The sequence below is a fragment of the Typopeltis vanoorti genome, chromosome 1, assembly GCF_054136105.1.
Source record: "Typopeltis vanoorti isolate ZY-2024b chromosome 1, IOZ_Tvanoo_1.0, whole genome shotgun sequence".
In the NCBI taxonomy this organism is placed as follows: domain Eukaryota; kingdom Metazoa; phylum Arthropoda; class Arachnida; order Uropygi; family Thelyphonidae; genus Typopeltis; species Typopeltis vanoorti.
The window spans coordinates 7,049,472-7,070,674 of NC_143549.1; the positions used below are offsets into that span (position 1 = coordinate 7,049,472).

General features: G+C 37.0%; 1 protein-coding gene across 1 annotated transcript in view; it reads right to left on the bottom strand.

Annotated features, from left to right (window-relative positions):
- Positions 1–21,203, bottom strand: part of LOC150109762 (serine/threonine-protein phosphatase 6 regulatory ankyrin repeat subunit C-like) — a 336,489-nt gene that overhangs the window by 166,538 nt on the left and 148,748 nt on the right. Inside the window, 2 exon segments of the mRNA XM_090396213.1 lie at positions 8,801–8,912; positions 15,806–15,946. Coding sequence (XP_090252339.1) covers positions 8,801–8,912; positions 15,806–15,946 — 253 coding nt within the window.

The window sequence follows — 21,203 nt, forward strand, 5'->3', positions numbered from 1 at the left end:
ATTACATTCTTGGTTTCACCCTTTATCCAAGTGTAAGCAAACAAAGTTTGCACATGAAGAAACTTCACGACTGGACTACTTGTATATAGAAGCTGATGACTTCACATCAATTGCCGTAGTGAAGTCATCAGCCTCTGTCAAGGATAAAACCAAGCATATAATTTCTTGGCATCTTTAATTTATATTATAACTAAGTGAAAAAACTTTCAACATCCTTCTCTAATCCACAGTATTTTAGTAATAAGCTGTGAACCTTTCGACTACTTGTATATGGAAATATGACTTCTGTTATTTCAACCTTGGTATCATTCAGCCGGAAGAATCCGATGATATGGGCGGTGAAGTGGAAGAGATCAATGACACATCCATCTCCCTGCCCGAGAGCCTCAGTCAGACAGTCTTCACAGGAGAACAGACGGGCAAGAGACGTAGAATCGAGGATGATCATGTGGAAAACGAAACTCCCTCACAAACAGTCCCGGAAAAAAGGGAAAAGGTCCCCCCGGTAATTCTCCGTGAAAAGCAAAAATGGACCACAGTTGCAAGAAACCTAAGAGAACATCAAATTGGATACTCCTGGGCCAAAAGCACCGACGAAGGTGTAAAAATTCAACCAACAACAGTCACAGACTACAGAGGAATAACAAAAATGATGGATAACAACAAACTACAGTACCACACCTTCGCACTAAGCAGCGAAAGAAATCTAAAGGTTGTACTGCGAGGTGTCACCAAAGGCATTACCTCCGAGGAGATCGCGGCTGACCTTACCCAGCAGGGCCTAACACCTATCAGTCAGCCGGATGTACAGATCTGATAAACAACCAATGCCATTAGTATTGGTTGAGATACAGAACACACAAAGACAAATTTATGACAACTGCGGTCTGTGGACTTAAAATATCAACAGAGCCACTCAGGAAAAGGGCATCAGCAGGGCAATGCCATCGTTGCCAAAAGTTTGGCCATGCCCAAAGACTCTGTAAAGCCGAGTTCAGATGCCTGAAGTGTAGCGAGAAGCATCAAACCATTACATGCACAAAAGCAAGAACCACACCAGCCAAATGTGCCAACTGTGGAGGTCCCCACCCAGCAAACTACAAAGGATGCAGCCACCATCCCAGAAGTCACCGAACTACAAGACCCGTCCAACCTCCCCCAATCTGGACCACCAATCAAAGCATTTCTGCTGCACAGTCATCAAACCATCAAAACCCAAGCCATAAAAGTCAGGAAAGGGCTCAACCTTACACCAAGACCTATGCTGAAGCAGCCCGCCCAAAGGACACAATACAAAGCAATCAAATAGGCTCCAACATCACAGCAATACTGACTGCTTCGCTAGCCACTATGCTGCAGGAATTCAGCAGAACAAACCCAACTCCATCCTCCACAAAGAGATTCTGCAAGGAACCCATTCCATACTCACAGCACTCAACTATGAATAAAACAAAAGTAAAACCTAACTCGCTTCTAATTGCAGCTTGGAATGCCAATGGCCTCACCAACAAAACATTAGAACTACAGGAATTCGCACAAAGACACAACCTGGACATAATGCTGATCAACGAGACCCACCTAAGACCTGCCAACAACCCAAAAGTGAGAGGATACACAATATACCGAACGGATAGACTCAGCTCCAGAGGGGGAGGCACTGCCATCTACATCAAACCATACCTCCACCACAATGCCATATCCAACCCACAGACTACAAACCTGGAAACCACAGGAATACAAGTACACACAAACAATGCTGGAAGCCTTAAGATATTTGCTGCCTACAACTCGCCAAGCAATCCTCTACTGACAACAGACCTGGATGCAGTCCTCGGCACCACAAACCCCACCATCATAGTAGGTGACTTGAACGCCAAACACACAGCATAGTTCAGCACCACCAACAACAGAAGTGGTCGCATACTACACAACTATTCAACACTTAACTCAGTTGTGGTAGCAGGACCCACTGAGCACACTCATTACAGCCCTCATGGCAGATCAGATGTACTTGACATAGCTATCCTTAGAAACATCAGTTATCAATACAAACTAGAGACGCTCAATGAACTATCATCCGACCACAACCCAATCCTGATCAAACTTGGTATGCAAGATCAACTGGCCCACCAGCACACCTTCATATCGTGGGATAGGCTAGCTAAAATCCTACCAGAATACATTGGTCCTGTACCAATCATCCACAAAAAAAAGACATAGATGAAGCAATAAGCAATTTAACAAGCCAAATTAAAAAAGCACTAGAAGTAGTCACCAAAACCACAACCAACCACCCATCCGGTCGGCTCCCAGAAAACATAATGGACCTCATCAGAACAAAAAACAAAGCCAGGAAAAGATACCACAACACAAGAGCCCCACAGGACAAGAAAACTCTGAACAAGTTGAACAACCAAGTCAGAAAAGCACTTGAATTCCACAGGAACCAGGATTGGGACAATAAACTATCATCACTCAACCCAGAAGATCACACAATATGGAAATTTCTGAAGATTCTGCGCACTAAACACAATCCCCTACCGCCCATGCAAACTGCTCATGGAACGGCGCACACTGATAAAGAAAAAGCAGAAGCAATAGCAGAAAACCTAGAAAAACAATGCAGCCCGTCATATGATAATATAAACATCGCCCACATATATAAAGTCCACCAGCAGGTCAAGCGTACCTTAAATCAGTCCGAAGACAAACCAGCCAGCATCACCCCCACTACTCCAGCTGAAATAACCAACATCATAAAACATCTAAACAACAAAAAAGCTCCAGGGCCAGATGAAATTACTAACAGAATCATCAAATTACTTCCTAGAAAGGCTATTATGCACCTGGTTAACATAACCAATGCAATATAGAGGATACAACACTTCCCCTCTGCATGGAAAACAGCAGACATCATACCAATAAAAAAGCCAGGAAACAATCCGCAACTCCCACAAAGCTACCGTCCAATAAGCCTGCTCTCCAACCTGGGAAAGATTGCTGAAAAAATTATCCTTTCAAGACTACAAGAAAAATCAGACCAATTAGGAATAATTCCAAACGAACAATTCGGCTTCTGCCGTATGCACAGCACAGTGCAACAAATACACCAACTAGTGGAGCATATCACTCAAGGATACAACTGGAACCTTCACACAGCTGCAGTTTTTCTGGATATTGCCAAGGCCTTTGATAAGGTATGGCATCAAGGATTACTCTATAAACTCATTCAGGCCAACATTCCAACAAACCTTACTCATCTAATAAAATCATACCTCACTGACAGATCCATGCAGATAAAAATAAATGGCACCATCTCAACTAGGCGCAAAATCCTGGCAGGAGTACCTCAGGGATCTCTTTTGGCTCCTTTACTTTTCACAATCTATGTGGCTGACATTCCACAGAACCTGAGGACTACCATCACAGCCCTATATGCTGACGACACAGCCATAATGACAAGATCTCTCCGCCCACACCTGGCGATCAGTCGTCTCCAGGATACTATCACAAAGCTAGAGAAATGGTTCTCCGACTGGAGGATACAAGTAAACTCCATCAAAAGCTCAGCTATACTGTTCACCAGACGCAAAGCCTTCATCCAAGATGATATTGAACTTCTCAGAAAAAAGATACCATGGCAGACAGAAGCCAAATACCTTGGAGTACAGCTAGACAAAAAGCTAAATTTCAACAGCCATATCAAGCTCATAGGCACAAAGACATCCAGAACCATAGCCCAACTCTATCCCCTGATCAATCGCAACAGCAAATTGAATAAACGCAACAAGCTGTTATTATATAAGATGGTAATTCGACCAGTAATCACATATGCATCCCCGGCATGGAGTCACACATCCAAATCTAACATCCAGAAACTACAGAGGATACAAAACAAATGCCTGCGGATGATCTTAGACGCCCCATGGTTCGTCAGAAACACGCAGATCCACAGAGAAACCGGAACCCCTGACATCCGTTCTCTCCTTCATGACCATGCGGAAAAGTTCTTCAGCAAGGCACATTCTCATCCCAATCCACTAATCAGACAAGCTTCCAGTTATAGTGAACATGACTATCAAAAACACAAAAGACCCAAGGCAATCCTGCTTTCAGCAGAACAGAGCTAACTCCATAGTTCACAAAGTGCGAGCATAAGTCTCACAACCTCCCCCTTCAAGCTTCTCCACACAGATAAAGGGGAAAATAAAAAGCATTTTATGCTTCACCCAGCAAGCCAGTAACGTTGCTGTTGTTGTGGTATCATTTCTGGTTCTGGCTCCCACAGATGACATTTCAGATTTCAGGAAGGTAAGTACTTTGGTTTTCTTTTGTTTGTTTTTCATTTTGATTTTATTTTACTGGTGCTAATAGTGGTTTCACCCCCACTAGCACTGGTTTTTTAAAGTAAATATCAAAACCTCTGGTAGTGCAGTTAATATCTGCATTATGGATTACTTTTGGCAGTATCACGGCTACCATTTTACAGTAGCTCAAACAGAGCATTTGCTGGTGGTGTAGAATTATTTCTATATCACAGGATTATTTAATTCTGTCTTACGACTGAAAGTTTTTTTTTTTTTTTTTCTCTTACAATCAAATGCAGAGGTTTAAGTCTTTCCCCCCACCTGATATAATGGTACCAATCCTTCTAAGGGTGCCAACTCTAGGAAATGAAATTCCAGGATGTGAAGAAGCAAGACGGGTGACTAAGGTTTTAAAAGAGGTAGTTGGTGCTCGTAAGATTTATTCTTTCATCCTGTATGGTGAAGGGATAAAATTTAATTGTAGTTAAAGATGTGGAAACAAGGGATAATATTACAGGGTTTTACTTTTGAAGGCAGCACAGTAATTACTGTAATGGTGGGAAGCCAGGTTAAGATTTCCAATGGAATATATAGAGAACAGTAATGAAATTCTTATATAGACATTCTTGAAATGGAAGAAAATTGATAACATACAAAAAATTTATCAGGTGAAGATCCAAACTGGTTTTCTGGTGAGGTCACCTTCACAATGGATATGAAGATGCTTGTACAAAATTTTGTCAGCATCGGTACAACACAAGTTCTAGTAAACAATCCCAGAGTACAGAGGCATGCCTGCATGTGATCACTTGGGTGGCAACTGCCCCAAATTTATATGTTTCAACTGCATGGAGATCGGACATATTGCTAATAAGTGTCTCAAACCCTGTCAGAAATAGGAAAGTTCTGAACACTGTGTTAACACCTGTCCTATCAGAACTTTCGCTGAAAGAGGGGGAACACTGGTAGAGCCAATTAGAACACTATATATATATATCACAGAGGCATAAAGAAGAGTTCACAGATCTTCCAATTCAATCTTAGTAAAGATGACACTTTTAAACAAACTACACTTGGTAAAATCACAAAAAGTGCATAACCAAATCAGCCAGAAATTAGCCCCAAAATTCCACTTTCCCAGTCAAATATGGATGGAATAACATCAGTTAAAATTATCAATAATAAACTGGTATAACAACTGAACAGACACAAGATGAAATGCAAATACATGAAACTGTTCTATAAGGAGAAACTGGAGAACAGAAAAGCAAGAAAGATTACATAAAATAACTTAATATGCAGACAAGATCATCAAAAAGGAAAGATGAATTAATAAATAAAATTAAAAGATGTATTTAAAAAAGAACTGCATCTAAAAGAAAAAGTAATAAAAAATGTAAAGATCGAGAAGGTTGTGGATTGTCAAATGAAGACGCTTCAAGTTCAGAAGAGTTTATGGAGAATGATTAACCATCTAATGCTAATAAAGGGAAAGCAAGAGATATAATTAAAGAAAAAATAATAAAAGTTTACTGATTTAAAGTTTTCTCAGTACAATTATAATCTACATGAAAAGAAAATAACTAGCTTCCAAATCAAGAATGATAGGCATGAAACTGAAATAATGTAAAGCAACTGTAATACACTGGAAAACAGTTTACAAGAAGCAAGCTACACAATTGCTCCTTCACAAATCAAAGACCTCATCAGGTTCATCCAAAATATACAAGTTAAACACTTACCAGTGACACTTCACTATTCATTTTCACCAATCAGAATTAGCAAAGATAGTATAGTAGGAAGTGAACTGAGTAAATTTATATGGAATAAGAGAGAGATTAGTCAAAACACTAAACTAGCTGTATACAAGACAGTTCAAACCAATTTTAACTTATGGATGTGAGAGCTGGGTTAGAAATAAAACTCTTGATCGAGACCACAGATATGAGAGTCCTGAAAAAGATTAGGGGACTGAACAGATGGCATTATCATATTAAAAATGAGGATATTAGGAAAGAACTTGACATTGTGTTAGCAGAACTAATCTCAGATGGTATGGCCACTTAAACAGAATGGGAGAGAAAAGATTAGCTAAACAAGTGTTCTTTGTCAAGAGGTGAGGAAGATCAAGATATAGATGGATCGATACAGTAAAAAATGTCTTTAAATACAGAAATATAAGATCTAATAATATTGGGATCTTAACAGATTAATTTATAGGAAAATTGTTGATCAGAAGTTAGTAATGGTGTAACCTTTTCACATAGTACTACCATAAGCTCCTGTATACTCTGAAAAGTATAATGTCAGGAATTTGATGCTGATGATTCGTGTTAGATCATTACTTACAGCAAAGACTTCTGCTTCTCATCAAACTTGGTCAATGGTGTTGGAATAGGGGAGCCAGTTAGAACTGTAGATGATAAGGTCACCCAGGAAGATGACCTCACTATTCACATTGCTGGATTGCAGATGACTGAGTTTCATGGAAAGGAATGTGAAACCATCTGAATGGTTATTCTATCCTATCTTCATCTGTCTAGGATGGGTTGAGTCCCCTCCTAATGAGGGGTTACTGGCATATTAATGCAGCCAGTTCGCCACTCCTCTGCTGCATCCCGAAAGGCGATATTCATGACTGTACTCTGTGTGTGTGTGTTCACAGGGCCGGTTTGCTTGCTTGCAAGATCAAAACCCCCAGATAAATTGGAAGAAAAACCCTGATGTCCACACCCAAGACCAGCTAACTTGGCTATGGTTGAGGAAGATCCTCATGTCGTTGAGGAATCGAATCTAGGACACTCCTTCCCCAAGTATATGGTTGTGAAGTGCATAGCTACTAGGTTAACAAACTGGACTGAATAGCTATTAGTGTTTGGAAATTGGTAGATGCAACAAATAATGTTCCTTAATGGGCAAATGAAACCTTCAGCTAGAGAAGGTCAAAAGCAGGCAATTCTAAATTAGCCATTCTCTGGTAGGTACATCAGATTTCACAAAGACACAGGAGTCTTTGTGCCCCTTGTGAACAAAACAGAATCATGAAGTGTATAATTGGGATATTAGATGTGGAAGTAGATGTAGCTGCAATCTGTGTTTTTGTTCAGGAATAAGATTTCCAGTCTGGAAGACAGCAAGTGGGGATAGTGAACATCATTTATGTTCGTATTAATGACATAGATGTTAGTAAAGTGGAAAGTGAATTTTTGAAGAGATTCAGCTCAGTTGGTATTGTTGTGTCTGGTTGCAACGTAACTTATTTTGATGGGATTAGTTTGTGAGAGAGATTCGTTTTTGTTGCCATGTTAGTGTCATTGTTTGTATGTCTTCATAAGTCTAATCATGATTACATGGAAGGATATAGTGGGGGACATGCAGTGGGAGACAACTCCCACACAACTGCCATGCATAGACTTCTCCAAATTAACTTTGTTATCCAGTCCACAGAGAACACCTTGTTACTTTTCATCACAATCCGAATTATTTCTTCAAGCAATTGAGTTGTGTGCTTACCACAAGTGTAACCAGTGCTATGAAGATACTGGGTAGAAATACAGGGAACTATTAGTAAGGTCAATAAATTAATTATATAAATATATACTTCTTTTTTCTCTTGGTATTGCTCATATTATGACACACATAGCTGTGTGTCATAATAGAAGCACAAAACACTGTTTTGCTAACCTTTCTTTCCCATTCATATGGAAACAAAAAGGTTAGCAAAACAGGGTTTCAGTGCAGGATGGCAATTAAAAGACCCAGACAGAAGACACTCATGTCCTTAACAAAAATATCCTCCATACAAGGCATTGAGACTGATAAATTCATTTCATGTTGTTTTAGAAAATGTCTGAAATTCATTTTTATATTTTCTTTTATTTTCAATATTGTTCAATTTTTTTATGGACATCTTTCAGTTTCACCAATTATTTTGTTGTATGATCATTGAATTTTTTATACTCCACAGCATTCTTCAAAAGGAACATTGTCTTTAGGCAAACAGCTTACAGAAAATTCAGTAAGGTGTGAATGTTTAAAAGCAGTTCTAATGGCTTTTATTACTCGCTGACTTATTTTGAATACTGTAATATATGCCTCAAAACTTTGCTATGTAAGGGAAATGGAGCCATTATATAATATCTTTCTGTTATAGTACAAGTTGGTTTCTAAAAAAAGTTAATTTATTTATTTACCAACTTGTTTAAAAACAGGCGAATAGAAAACTAAGTTTTGAATATATATAATTCAAATTCAAATAATTCTAGTTTGAATCATATATATACTTGGAAAAAAAACTTATCAGGAATAAGGGTGAGCAGTTTGGGACATTGGCTAGCTATACTTAATCATTTCATAAATCTTCAATTTTAGACATATCAATTAAAATGCTTTAAGAGTTTTTTAAACACATTTTACAAAAAAAAAATGTAATTGCAAAATTGTTAAACATTTAGAAAAATGTGAAGCAAAATGGTTCATGCCAAATTACTCACTAATTCAAGAGATGATGTGTGACCACAAACAGTGGCATAGTGTTTGGGAGAAAAGCCCTGATTATCTATCACACATGGATCTGCCCCAGATTCTAAAAGAGAAGACACGCACCTAAAAAAAAAAAAAAAAGGAGGGGAGGGCAATTTACACAGACACACACACATATATATATATATTCTGAACATTCATTTTTACTCGGTAGAAAATATTATAAATTATTTTAAATGACTGATACCTAGAGATAACATAGTAGTATCTTTTTAAATAAACCATGTCATCTCTTTATCTCTTGGTATCAGTCATTTAAAATAATTTATATATATATATACATACATATATATATACAGGAATAACTCGATTATCGTGGTTATTGTTGCCACGAAAAATACTGCAATAATTGAATCCACGATAATCGGGATAAATAATGCGTGTAAAATGGGTGATCATTGCCAAGGATTTTTCAAATCTATTAATTAAATTTTATATACGAAGTAAAAAAGAAATTTGTTAAACATGTTAAGTAAAAAATGAAGGGTTATTTAGAAAAACAAGATTATTCTTTAATTTTTATTTATATATAAGAGTATATGCAGTACATACAATTATTCTTTCTTGGATAAAAATTGATGTAGAGTTGTCTGGTGGAATTTTTTCTTTCTTTTTTTTTTCGTATAAAACTCGGTAGCAACGGATGGAATTTTCAATTTCCTGACGAACTTTCATTGATCGCTCAAGATTAGGATCGCCGTTCAAGATTTTTTTCTTTAAAATTTTCAGCAATTCTAAACATTTCGTCCATTTCTTTGTTGGTAAATTAATTCCATGCCACGTCAATTTGTTCATCATTACCTTCGATTTGAGCATCATAAGCACATTCTCTCTCAAGGTTAATTAGATCTTCATCATTCGGCTCCTTACCATCTGACTGAAGCAGGTCCTGAACATCACCTTTTACAATTTCTTTTAGTCCTAGATCGAAGCCAAGCTTAGTTATGTCATTAATAGCATGGGTTACTTCATTTTCAAATCCTTTGAAATCATTTTTTGGGGTGCTTAAGGGTCAAAGCTGTATAACTGAGAGACCTCCACATAGCCTTTAAAGGAATGCGGAGAATCGACCAGGGCTTCTGACCTAATGTCCAATCCTTATCTTCTCGTGGTGCACCCTGTTGGTTATCTACCTGGATACTGAATGAACGAGGATGGGCTGGCAATATGGGATTTAGCCGACCAAATTGTATTCTTATTGGCTTAAACCAATATAGAAAATGATGGTACAACATGACAATATTTCATGCCAGCTGGGGCTTTGCCCGGTTAAACAATGCCCCCGTTGTTTTCACCAGGGAATCAGGGCAAACAGTGAAAAGTTAGCTACTGGAACAAATCTGAAAACAAACCCCAACTCAACATCACCAGAGTTAAAGATCGGTACTATCAACATAAGAAGTCTGAATGGCAAAGAAATGGAGCTAGTTGAGGAATTAGATAAGTACCAGATCGACATAATTGGGGTGACTGAAACAAAAAAAAAAGACTAATACTGGTGAGATCTTTCTGAGCAATAAATACAAAATGTTATATTCAGGCAATGACAATCAAGGAAAAGAAGGAGTAGCCGTAGTATTCAACACAAAATACGAGGCTAATCTTCTTGAATGGCACGCAGTCTCAAGTAGAGTGATGTGGGCATATATGAGAATGGGGAACTGGACAAAGAGACATATTTGCTATGGTCCCACAGAAGGTTCTACTAAGGTAGTAGTGGAGGAATTTTTTGACGCTTTAGAAAAAGCAACTGACACAATGAAAAAGGAAAAGTTGGTCCTTGTTGGGGAACTAAATAGCATAGTAGGAAATGATTGTCAGAAATACAAAAATATTTTGGGAAAATTTGGAGAAAAGAGCAAAGCTAATAATAATGGCAAATAACCGTTGGATTTCTGCTCAGGACATGGACTGGTTATTACTAACACCATGTTCCAACGTAAAAATGTGCACAAATTCACATGGAGAGAAGAGGAATAAGAAAAGTCTCATTGACTATGTTATTGATGATAGTGATGTTTTCTCCCTGGTGCAGGACACCAGAGTCTACAGAGGATTTGAAATTGGAAGCGATCACTATTTAGTCTTGACCAGCTTTTATTTCAATATGAAATAAAATTGAATTTCATACTGAAAAGAATAACATGTAAGAAAGTTTTAAAGTGAATAAAAGTTGAGCAGCTCTCAGATGTGAACTGCAGACTAAAATACACAAAGATTATTGAAGAAAAAATGATAGAGTTTGAGAACAGGCACCAAACCTTGGAGATTCAGTGGCAAGCCTTGAAGGAAACCCTGATTGATTCAGCCAGAGAGGCATGTGGTGAGGTTCTCTGCAAGGATAGAAAAATCAGAATTCCATGGTGGACACAGGAAGTTAAAGAGGCAGTGAAGGAAAAGAAGAAAGCATATCAAAGGTTCCTAGCAAATAAGTCAGCTTTTACTCTTAGAGAATACAGAGACAAATGTAAGAAAGCAAAAGACTGTGTAAAACTACCTAAACAAAAGTCATGGGAGGATTTTGGCAAGAACATAGAAAATAAATATCAAGAAGGTGGTAAGATATTCTGAAGGTTGTTGAAGAAGCTTAGAAATGGAGGAAAGGGTGCTGTAAAAGGAGTTACATGATAAAAGTGACATGAAAACAGGAGAAAAAGATATCCTTGAAGTATGGAGTAATTACTTTGAAAAATTGCTAAATGAAACAAGCAGTGATAGCACAGTGGTAAAACACACTCAACAGGCATACAATCAAGAATACGTATCAATACTTGAAGTAGAAAAAGCCATCAAAGGCTTGAAATGTGGAAAAGCAGCAGGAGTAGATGATATTCGACCAGAAATGCTGAAGTAGGTATAAAAGTCTTACAGTGGCTGCACTGCATAGTTCAGAAAGCCTGGACAGAGGGATGAATTCCCGCTAATTGGAGTAGAGTTCTAATAGTAACCATATATAAAAAGCAAAATAAGGCTGAATGTGAGAATTACAGAGGCATTTCCCTACTGAGCGTTCCTGGCAAAATCTATGCAAGTATACTTGAGAAACAGTTGAGAAGAATTGTGGAAGAAAAGCTTGGTGAAAAACAAGCTGGATTCAGACCAAATAGAGGCTGTCAGGATCAGATCTTCACTTTACATCAAATAGCTTAGAAAGCATTGGAATATAACAAAGATCTGTATTTAAGTTTTGTCAATCTGGAAAAGGCATATGACAAGGTGCCAAGAGAGAAGCCATTCAATACGCTACAGATATATGGTGTCAATGGGGCATTATATCAAGCAATACTTAGTCTGTATTTGAGTTGTAAGTCAGCAGTTAGAATTGAAGCAAGTACAGGAAAGTCGTTTAATATTAAATCTGATGTGAGACATGGATGTACATTATCCCCTCTGTTATTCATTATCTATATGGATCACATTATGAAGGAAAGTGGTATTAAACATGATATCAGAATTGGAGATATTAATGTCAGTTCTTTCTTTTATGCAGACGATATTATAGTTTTAAATAAATCTGCTACAAGTTTGCAAGATTCCCTGACTAAATTGAATAACTGTTGTAATAAACATGGTATGAAGATCAGCATTAAAAAGACAAAGACAATGAAAATAAGTAGAATTGTTGAAAATGTCAACTGTGTTGTGAACGGGGAACCTGTGGAACAAGTAAAACATTTCAGCTACTTAGGCACGATTTTCACTGAAGATGGTAAATTAAATATGGAAATAGACAACAGAATCAACAAAGCTGGTATGGTAGGAAGTCAATAAATAAATTCATATGGAATAAGAGAGAAATTAGTCAGAACACTAAATTAGCTGTATACAAGACAGTGTTCAAACCAGGTTTAACTTATGGATCTGAGAGCTGGGTCAGAAGTAAAACACTTGACCAAAGACTAGAGACCGCAGGTATGAGAGTCCTGAGAAAGATTAGATGCGTGAACAGATGGCATCATTGGCAATATCATATTAAAAATGAGGATATTAGGAAACAACTTGACACTGTTGGCATCCAGGAATGCGTTAGCAGAGCTAATCTCAGGTGGTATGGTCACTTAAACAGAATGGGCGAGGAAAGATTAGCAAAACAAGTGTTCTCTGCCAGGTTGGCAGGAAAACGACCCAGAGGAAGACCAAGATATAGGTGGATTGATACGGGACAATGTGCCTTAGATGAAAGAAATATAAGATCTGATAATGATAATATTGGAGTCTTGACAAGTAACAGACTGATTTGGAGGAAAATTGTAGATAGGAAGTTAGTAATGATGTAAATCTTTCATGTAGTACTATCATATCCTGTACACCTCTTGAGGGTACATGTCAGGAATTTGATGATGATTGAAATCATTTGCATGATGAGGAATAATCTTTTGCCACGCATCTCTCAGGTTGCTAGACGTTACTTCACTCCATGCATCCTTGACATTCTCAATGCAATTTTTGATATTGAATGCCTTCCAGAATTCTGTCAAAGTCATAGCTTCATCTCCTGTAGTCTTTTCTATTGCTTGTGAAATACTTCTTCATAGGTAATATGCCTTAACACGTTCATTGCCAATCACGTGATATCGCGTGATGCTAGTTCTCACCAATCGGCCGATCACGCGTTATCGCGTGGCCGTCGAACGGTAAAAGTGGTTTGGCCACCACATGAAATTCCAATTTTCAGCTTAGCAATGAACGTGTTAAAGGATGTGATTACACCTTGATCATCCATTGGCTGGATGATGGAAGTGGTATTAGGTGGTAAATAAATAACTTTTACATTTTCACACAAATCATTCAGTGCTGTTGGATGACTAGGTACGTTATCTAATATCAACAAGATTTTAAAATTAAGATTTAATGACTTACAGAACCTTTCAGCTTCAGGATAAAAACAGTTTTTAAACCAATCCTCAAAAATAGTTTTTGTAATCCAAGCTTTTCTATTGAATCTCCAATGAATAGGGAGAAAATTTTTATCTAAACTTCTAAGTGGGCGAGGATTTTGTGAATGATAAATAAAGAGATCTTGTAATCTCCAGAAGCATTGCCACATAGTAAAAGTGTTACACACTCCTTCGAAACTTTGTAGCCAGGCTGTGATTTTTCATTTTTTGCTAAAAATGTTTTAGTGGGCATTTTTTTCCATAATAAGCCTGTTTCGTCAGCATTAAATATCTGATCATCGGTATAATTTCCTTCTTCAATGATCTGTTCAATTCACCAGGAAAACTAGCTGCTGCTTTTTCATCAGCACTTGCAATTTCACCTTGTATGCAAACACTATGAATGCTCGATCACTTTTTTAACCGATCAAACTACCCCACTGAACTTGCAGAGAAAGTTTCTTCCAATACTGACGCCGAATCATTTTCGCTTTCTAATTGTTTTCTTTTTAAAGTTTCAAACAAATTCAATGCTTTTGTTTTTATAGTCATTTGACTAAGAGGAATTCTCTTTTGGTTACAATCTTCTATCCACACTGAAAATAGCGTTTACATTTCAATCATAAGATGGCTTCTGTTTCTTGTAGTTTGAGACCCAAAGAGGTCGATGCACTTTGTCCTACTTGCTTATAGTTTGCAGCGTGGTCTAAAATATGGCGAACAGTTGATTCATTTGGACCATACTCTCTTGCAATTTTGGCTTTGGTTATGCCTGCTTCATACTTATTTATCATATGCAACATCTTCTAAGCTGAATCACTCTACGTTTCTTCTTGACATCAACCTTGTTTCTTTTAGCATTCATTGTGGGAGTAAATAAGAAGAGAAATAAATATCCACATGTACTTCAGGCAAAGGCAGACAGTTACTGGTGAGTGGTGAGCAGGTGCCGTCGGATAAAAACGAAGCACCACAAGAGAGCGATACCTGGAGAATAACGATTTGAACTGGTTGCATATGTAGTGGGCTACATCTCGTGGCCGCGATAATTCGAATTTGGAGTGCAATAATTGGAATTTTGGTATCTAAATTTTGAAAACTATGAATCTAATTTAAAAACATTCCTTTCATACAGTCAGCTATTAAAAAATTTTATAACAATATAAGACAAAGGATTTTTTTTGCAAAAATATCAGAGTATGTTACAATGCATATAGGAAGAAATTTGCTTCTTGCACATTTTAAGTCTAAACAAAATTAACCCTTCATAAATCTTTTAAAAAGTGTTATTAATTTACAAAAAAAATTATAAATTAATTACTTGCATCCACCTGGTTCTTATAATAAATTTAGTTTAATCCTTTATCCAAGTGTGAGCAAATAAAGTATGCACCTGAAAGTATCTTCAGGACTGGGAATTTATAGTACAACACCGGGCAACTCGTTGCAAAGGTGTAGCAAGCTAACATCACTCCTATCTCAGTATCTCCCATAATGCAAAACACATCTCCTTGCGGATATGTATAATGTTATGCATCAAGCGAAGGGCCACTACCCAGACTAGTTTCAACCTTTACTGAGGTCTCATCAGTGGAAGCCAGGCCCAAGTGGAGAATATCTGATGAATGAAAGCACTTATATATGAGATGATTAGCCTTGAATGGATTTAGAATGGAAGAAACTTGGAAGATCATCTAAGAGAGGAAAAAGATTAAATTACGAAGTAGGTAACCAAGATATGAAGTTTTTCTGGTTTTTATGGTATCTAAAAGTTCAAACGATTTCCCCATTTGTTCTAATGCTTCTTGATTGAAAGTTTTTGCTGTCCATGGGAACAATCGAGTGTTAAACCTTCTGGAACAAAAATAAATAAATAAATAAAAGAAGTATGAGTCATTACTTTTCAGCACTTCTCATAGTAAAAATGTTCTCTACCCACCATATAAACAGGTGGTGGTAATAAAATTTTAATGTATAAAACTTTTTTTTTTCAATCTCTGATAGTATAAGAGATGTACCCAGTTCTTTCTTAAATGCCAGTAATATTTAGTAATGTTAACAGAAAATCTATGCACTTACTTTCCTTCTGCATCTGAAGCAGCTGCATAGTGGAGAGGTGTACAGCCATCAACATCTCTACAATTAATATTCATCTGAAGAGCAAGAAGCATTATGAGGCAGGAATGGTTGGTACGGCTGGCTGCATAGTGAAGAGGCAACCTAAATTAGAGGAAGAAGGTTAAAAATTATCTTTCACCTTGTGACTCAACATAATTTATATTTCAAAATACAGCAGATGCTCATTTCAGTGAACAATTTTTGTAGGACTGCAGAAATTGTTTAATGTAGTGCCAGGTTTACTATTGTGAAATTAGGGGAGATAAGCATCTCTCCACCAGAATGTCTCTTGGAAATAAAAAATATCCAAAAATATCTCTTGGGATCATCACCTCACACATACAATTTCACTCTAATTATTTAAACTGGCTTACAATTGTTAGTCCCTTGCACTGCAGTCTCAAGCATTGGTAGTTATGCAACTAATGAGCAGATGATGAACAATATATACCCTATCAATCAACCCTGCCTTCTCATCATCTGTTCCCTAAAAGGGGAAGGGTGCTAGTGTATTCAATGAGCATTCCCACAAAAGATACCTATCCAAGAAAGTTGGAGGAAATGCCAACTAGAACCACTAGGACATAGAAGACCTTCACTGCCATTCAAAATATCACTTTCACGTCGGCTCTGTCAGCATCTGCAGAATAACACCAATATAATACATATATCACCAAGTATTTGCTATGATCTAATTCATAAATGATCTACTATTCTAAAGTAATGATCTAATGCATACTATATATCAACCAATATGAATACACCTCTCTACTTCCCATCAATCTTCAACTAACTCTCTTTCCAGGCATTATTATTATCTCAGAACTCCAGGGAGTAAAGGATTCACTGAGGGAGATTATGTTGATTGAAATAAATGATTTGAATAATTATAATTGTCCTGTGTTTTATTTTCTATCAAAAGTTGGGTTTCTTTTTGGACAGAGGGTGTATATTTGTTGATACATACATTATTAGTACTTACCAGAATTACCATCTCTTTTACTTTTCTTTTCTGTTTTTTTAATTACATTTGTCATATCTTTAATTGTCATCCCCAGGAAACTAGAAGTAGTGACTCCCTCAGTAAGTGCAAATTTTAAGATGGAATCACCATGCCATAACACCTCTTTCTTAGATTTTAATTGACTTACCTTATTGATATTGATATTTTGATTACCAGGTTCAGTGCTTTCCTGCTTCTTCTTGTTCTGATCCTTTTTCTTATCCTAAGTTTTGTTAAACATATTTCCACTTTTTTTTAATTCTCTGGTTGATTTTCTAATAATTTCCTTTAATTGGGATATTTCCAATTAAATGGATGTCAGATTATTCTCAGGTAAATTATCATCATCACTGCAGCAACGTTTTTGTTCACCTGGATAAATGTCCTCCTTAGAAGTAACAATCAGATATTCACCAAAATATTCTCTACATCTCTAACTATTCTGGAGTCTACATTATCCCTTGTTCCTGGAAACCTAAATGCTTTGGACAGAGGGAAATGGCAAATATCCATGTTTACATGTGTGGGTGCAAGTGTGGATCCCCCCCCTCCCTTCCTCCTCTTACAGAGCAACATGCTGAATTACAAAGCTAGAAATCATGATCAACTTAGGAGAATATTATTTTTGGTTGCATGCTATCAGTTACTAAATGGGGAAAAAATGTTAAAATGCATAAGAATCTTTGAAAATGTGTTTAAATGAGGCGATATCTAAATGTTTCCCTAATGTTCAAAGAATAAATAGATTGGGAGTGAAATGGATGTGCAACCTTATTAAGCAAGAGACCCACAAAAAAGAAGATGATGTGGAAAGAATATTGTGAGAATAAGAGTGAGAGAAGTTATAAAGCTCAGACCAGAAAAGTAAGGAGTTGTGTGGAGAGCTAAATCGGAGTATGAAAAGAAATCATCTATGCAAGCTAAAGGCAATCCCAAAGAATTTTATTATTATTCTGCAAGCAAAAGAAAGAATTAATGTAGAAGAATAACTTTATCGAATGCAGAGGTACTCTAGTGTCAGAAGCTAATGAGATTGTTCAATTAATGAGTGCTCACCATGCTAAGATATATTAACCTGGTGTATGTAACATGGTGCACAGTACTACTGCTGTATTGGATGAAGAGTCGGAAATGCATGAAAATGAGGTTGCAGAGTTACTGCATAACCTGGATAAGAACTTGTCAATAGGGACAGATAAAATATCAGGACGTTTGCTCCAGGAATGTTCAGCAGAATTGGTTAGGCCTTTAGCATGTTTGTATAACTTGAGTCTCAGTTCAGGAATGATACCACAGGAATATAAGGAATGTATGACAGCTCCAATGTACAAGGCTGGTGGAGCCTTGTACATTGGAGCTGACAAAGCAATGTGTCTAAATGCTTCTCTAAAATCTTCACTGCCACACCACAGATACGTTGGTAGTTAGACAGTAAGATTTACAAATCTCAAATCTGCTGAGCTATTGAATACTGCTCTCACATATGAGATTGGGCACCCAAAAGCTCTCTCAAAATGCTGACTCAATACAGAGAAGAACAATTAGACGCATTACCAAACCATCTCTTACCAACTCACTCTCCCCACTTTCACACAGACGTTGGTTTCCACAATATGTGTATTCTACAAATATTTCCATGGGAAATATTGATCTGAAATAGCATCAATAATTCCCAAACTTAGTACTAAGCTCGTTGGAACACATACAGCTGCTGCTCAATATCCCTTCACAGTGCACATGGAAACCAACAGAACAAGTTTCTTTTCCTCCTCCTTCACCCCTGCAGCTGCTGTACTTTGAAATAGTCTTCCTCCTGTTGTGTCCCCCAAGGAATACAATATACAGTCATTTAAATCAAATGTAAACAAGTTCCTCCTTTTCCAACCTACTACCCATACATATAAAAGAACTCACATACAGAAATGGGTAGACAAACAAGCTATACTCTGCAAGGAGAAGCATGGGTTTACTAAAGGAAGGTCACGTCTTAGAAACAGACTTGTATGTCATAAAAATGTTATGGCCAAGTTGGATAAAGGAAATGGATACACTATGATAATGTTGGATTTTGCTTAGGCATTTGATATGATACCACACAAACTGGAGAATATGCAATCAGAATATAAACTCCTGACTTGGATAAGTGGATGACTGACAGATATTAAAAAGTGGTATATGGTGGGTGTGAATTTGCCAATTTAAGGTGATTAGTTGTGTACCTCAGGGTTCGGTCATTGCAGTTCAAGGTATACAGTAATGACATTAGGAAGTGTCTAACAAGAGATGTGCAATTGTTTGCCAATGATGCGAAGATAGGCAATGCAATTGGGGATGCTACCGATATGCAGCACTTACAAAAGGATTTGAATAGGCTGAAAATTTGGGCAAACGAAAATGCCTATCAGTTTAATGTTAGTAAGTGTAGAGTAATTCATTTTTGATCATGATGAGATTTCCAGGAACATATTAAATTAGCAGGATTATGCCTCAAGAAACAGATGAAGCTAGGAATCGTGGCATAATGGTGGATAGGAATTTGAAGTTCAACGGTCATATAGCAAAAGTTGCAAACACAACTAAGAGGATAATTGCAGTGTGGAAGCATATCTTGACACATAAGGATAAGGAAGTCATTTTGCCTCTTTATAAGACTTTGATAAGACCACACCTGGATTAATGTACATGGATTTAGCATCCCGAGTTCCAAGGGGATAAAGAAGCTGTTGAAAGGGCGCAAAGAAGAGCAACAAAAATTATATCTGGATTATGGGATTTAGATTATGAGGACAGATTGCGAGCATATGGATTGCAGACTCTGGTTAATAGGAGAAAGAAGGGTAATATGATAGAGATCTATAAACTTTTTGAATGTATGTTATTGGATATCGTCTGATGAAATTTTTTGTTATATGGAAGGTGGGGAGAGAACATGCAGTCATCCATGGAAGTTAAATTTGTTTGCAGTCAAGAAAGGGGCAGGAGCTATTTTTCTCTCATAGAGCATTGAGTGAGTGAGGGAAATAGTTTGCCTTTAGTAGTAGTAAGGGTCTAGTGTGAATGAATTTAAGGGAAGATATGATAGCTGTTTGAGTGATTTATAGCCTCCCTCAATGAGTCCTTGATTTCCTAGGTTTCAGATAATAATAATATGTCCATCATCTGCAATTACAGTCATTCTAGGGTGGCAATCACGCCATGGAAACAGATTATCAGATCCATTAGGAAAAATCTCCCTTTCAGATTTAAATCAGAGAGACCATTTCTAGAATACACCACAGCGCTATAACAATCTCCAAAATTAAAGAAAATTGGCTTCCTCACATTGCCAAAAATCTGGGAGACCATCATTTTGAAACCTACGGCAAGAGTCGATCATCACTACACCCACAAAGAGCAGAAGTTAACATGTTCGCTGCCAACTACGAATATACTCATATGTCGATTACCGACCTCCTATACCAGCGATGGCGAACCTATGACATGCGTGTCAGCACTGATAAACTTGAGGGTTTCAGGTTACACACCTTGGATGTTGAAAAATATTGGTATTCTGATGAAAAAACTAATTTCAGTAATTTCAGTTTATTAAATTAATTGTATAATATGAATTCATAGATTGTATATTAATGTTCTATTAAATAAATAGCCTAATATGATATGTATAAGTCACCATCTATGATTATGTAGTTAAATTTATAATGCATGTATGCAAGTGGAACATCAACAATGTTCCACTTGCATACATGCATTATAAATGCATCATATTTAAAAAAAAAAATATGTTTGACACACCTGGGTAAAAAAAGTTCGCCATCACTGTCCTATACCAAACACGAGTTAACCCTTAGTATAAGTATCTTAATTTGGACCATTCGCTTGTGAATAAAGCGGAGAGCATGTCTGGGGCTTGGTAGAAGGGAAATAATTTCAGCTAAAATATAGTATATTATATATGTGCCTCAGAAGCCAACTACGAATATACTCGTATGTCGATTACCGACCTCCTATGTCAAGCACCAGTTAACCCGTAATTTGTAAATCAAATTAAAACTAATAAAAGCAATAAAAATAATAAAATGAAATCAATAAAATAAAAACCAATTTATTCAAATTATGAATGATACACTTTAAAACAATTTTTCACGCACAATGGTGGTTTTTCCTGGCAAATAGGACAATAATAATGTGTTTCGTGTTGTTGTTTGTTTCATGTACATACTTCGCATGGCTTTGTCGGGAGATTCTTTTTTTTCTGTAGGTGGCAAAATTTCCAAATAATGAAGATCCCGAATCCTGCTGATATTCTGTGATGCTGTAAGCTCATCCATTCCAACAAAAACTGAGATAAATTAATCT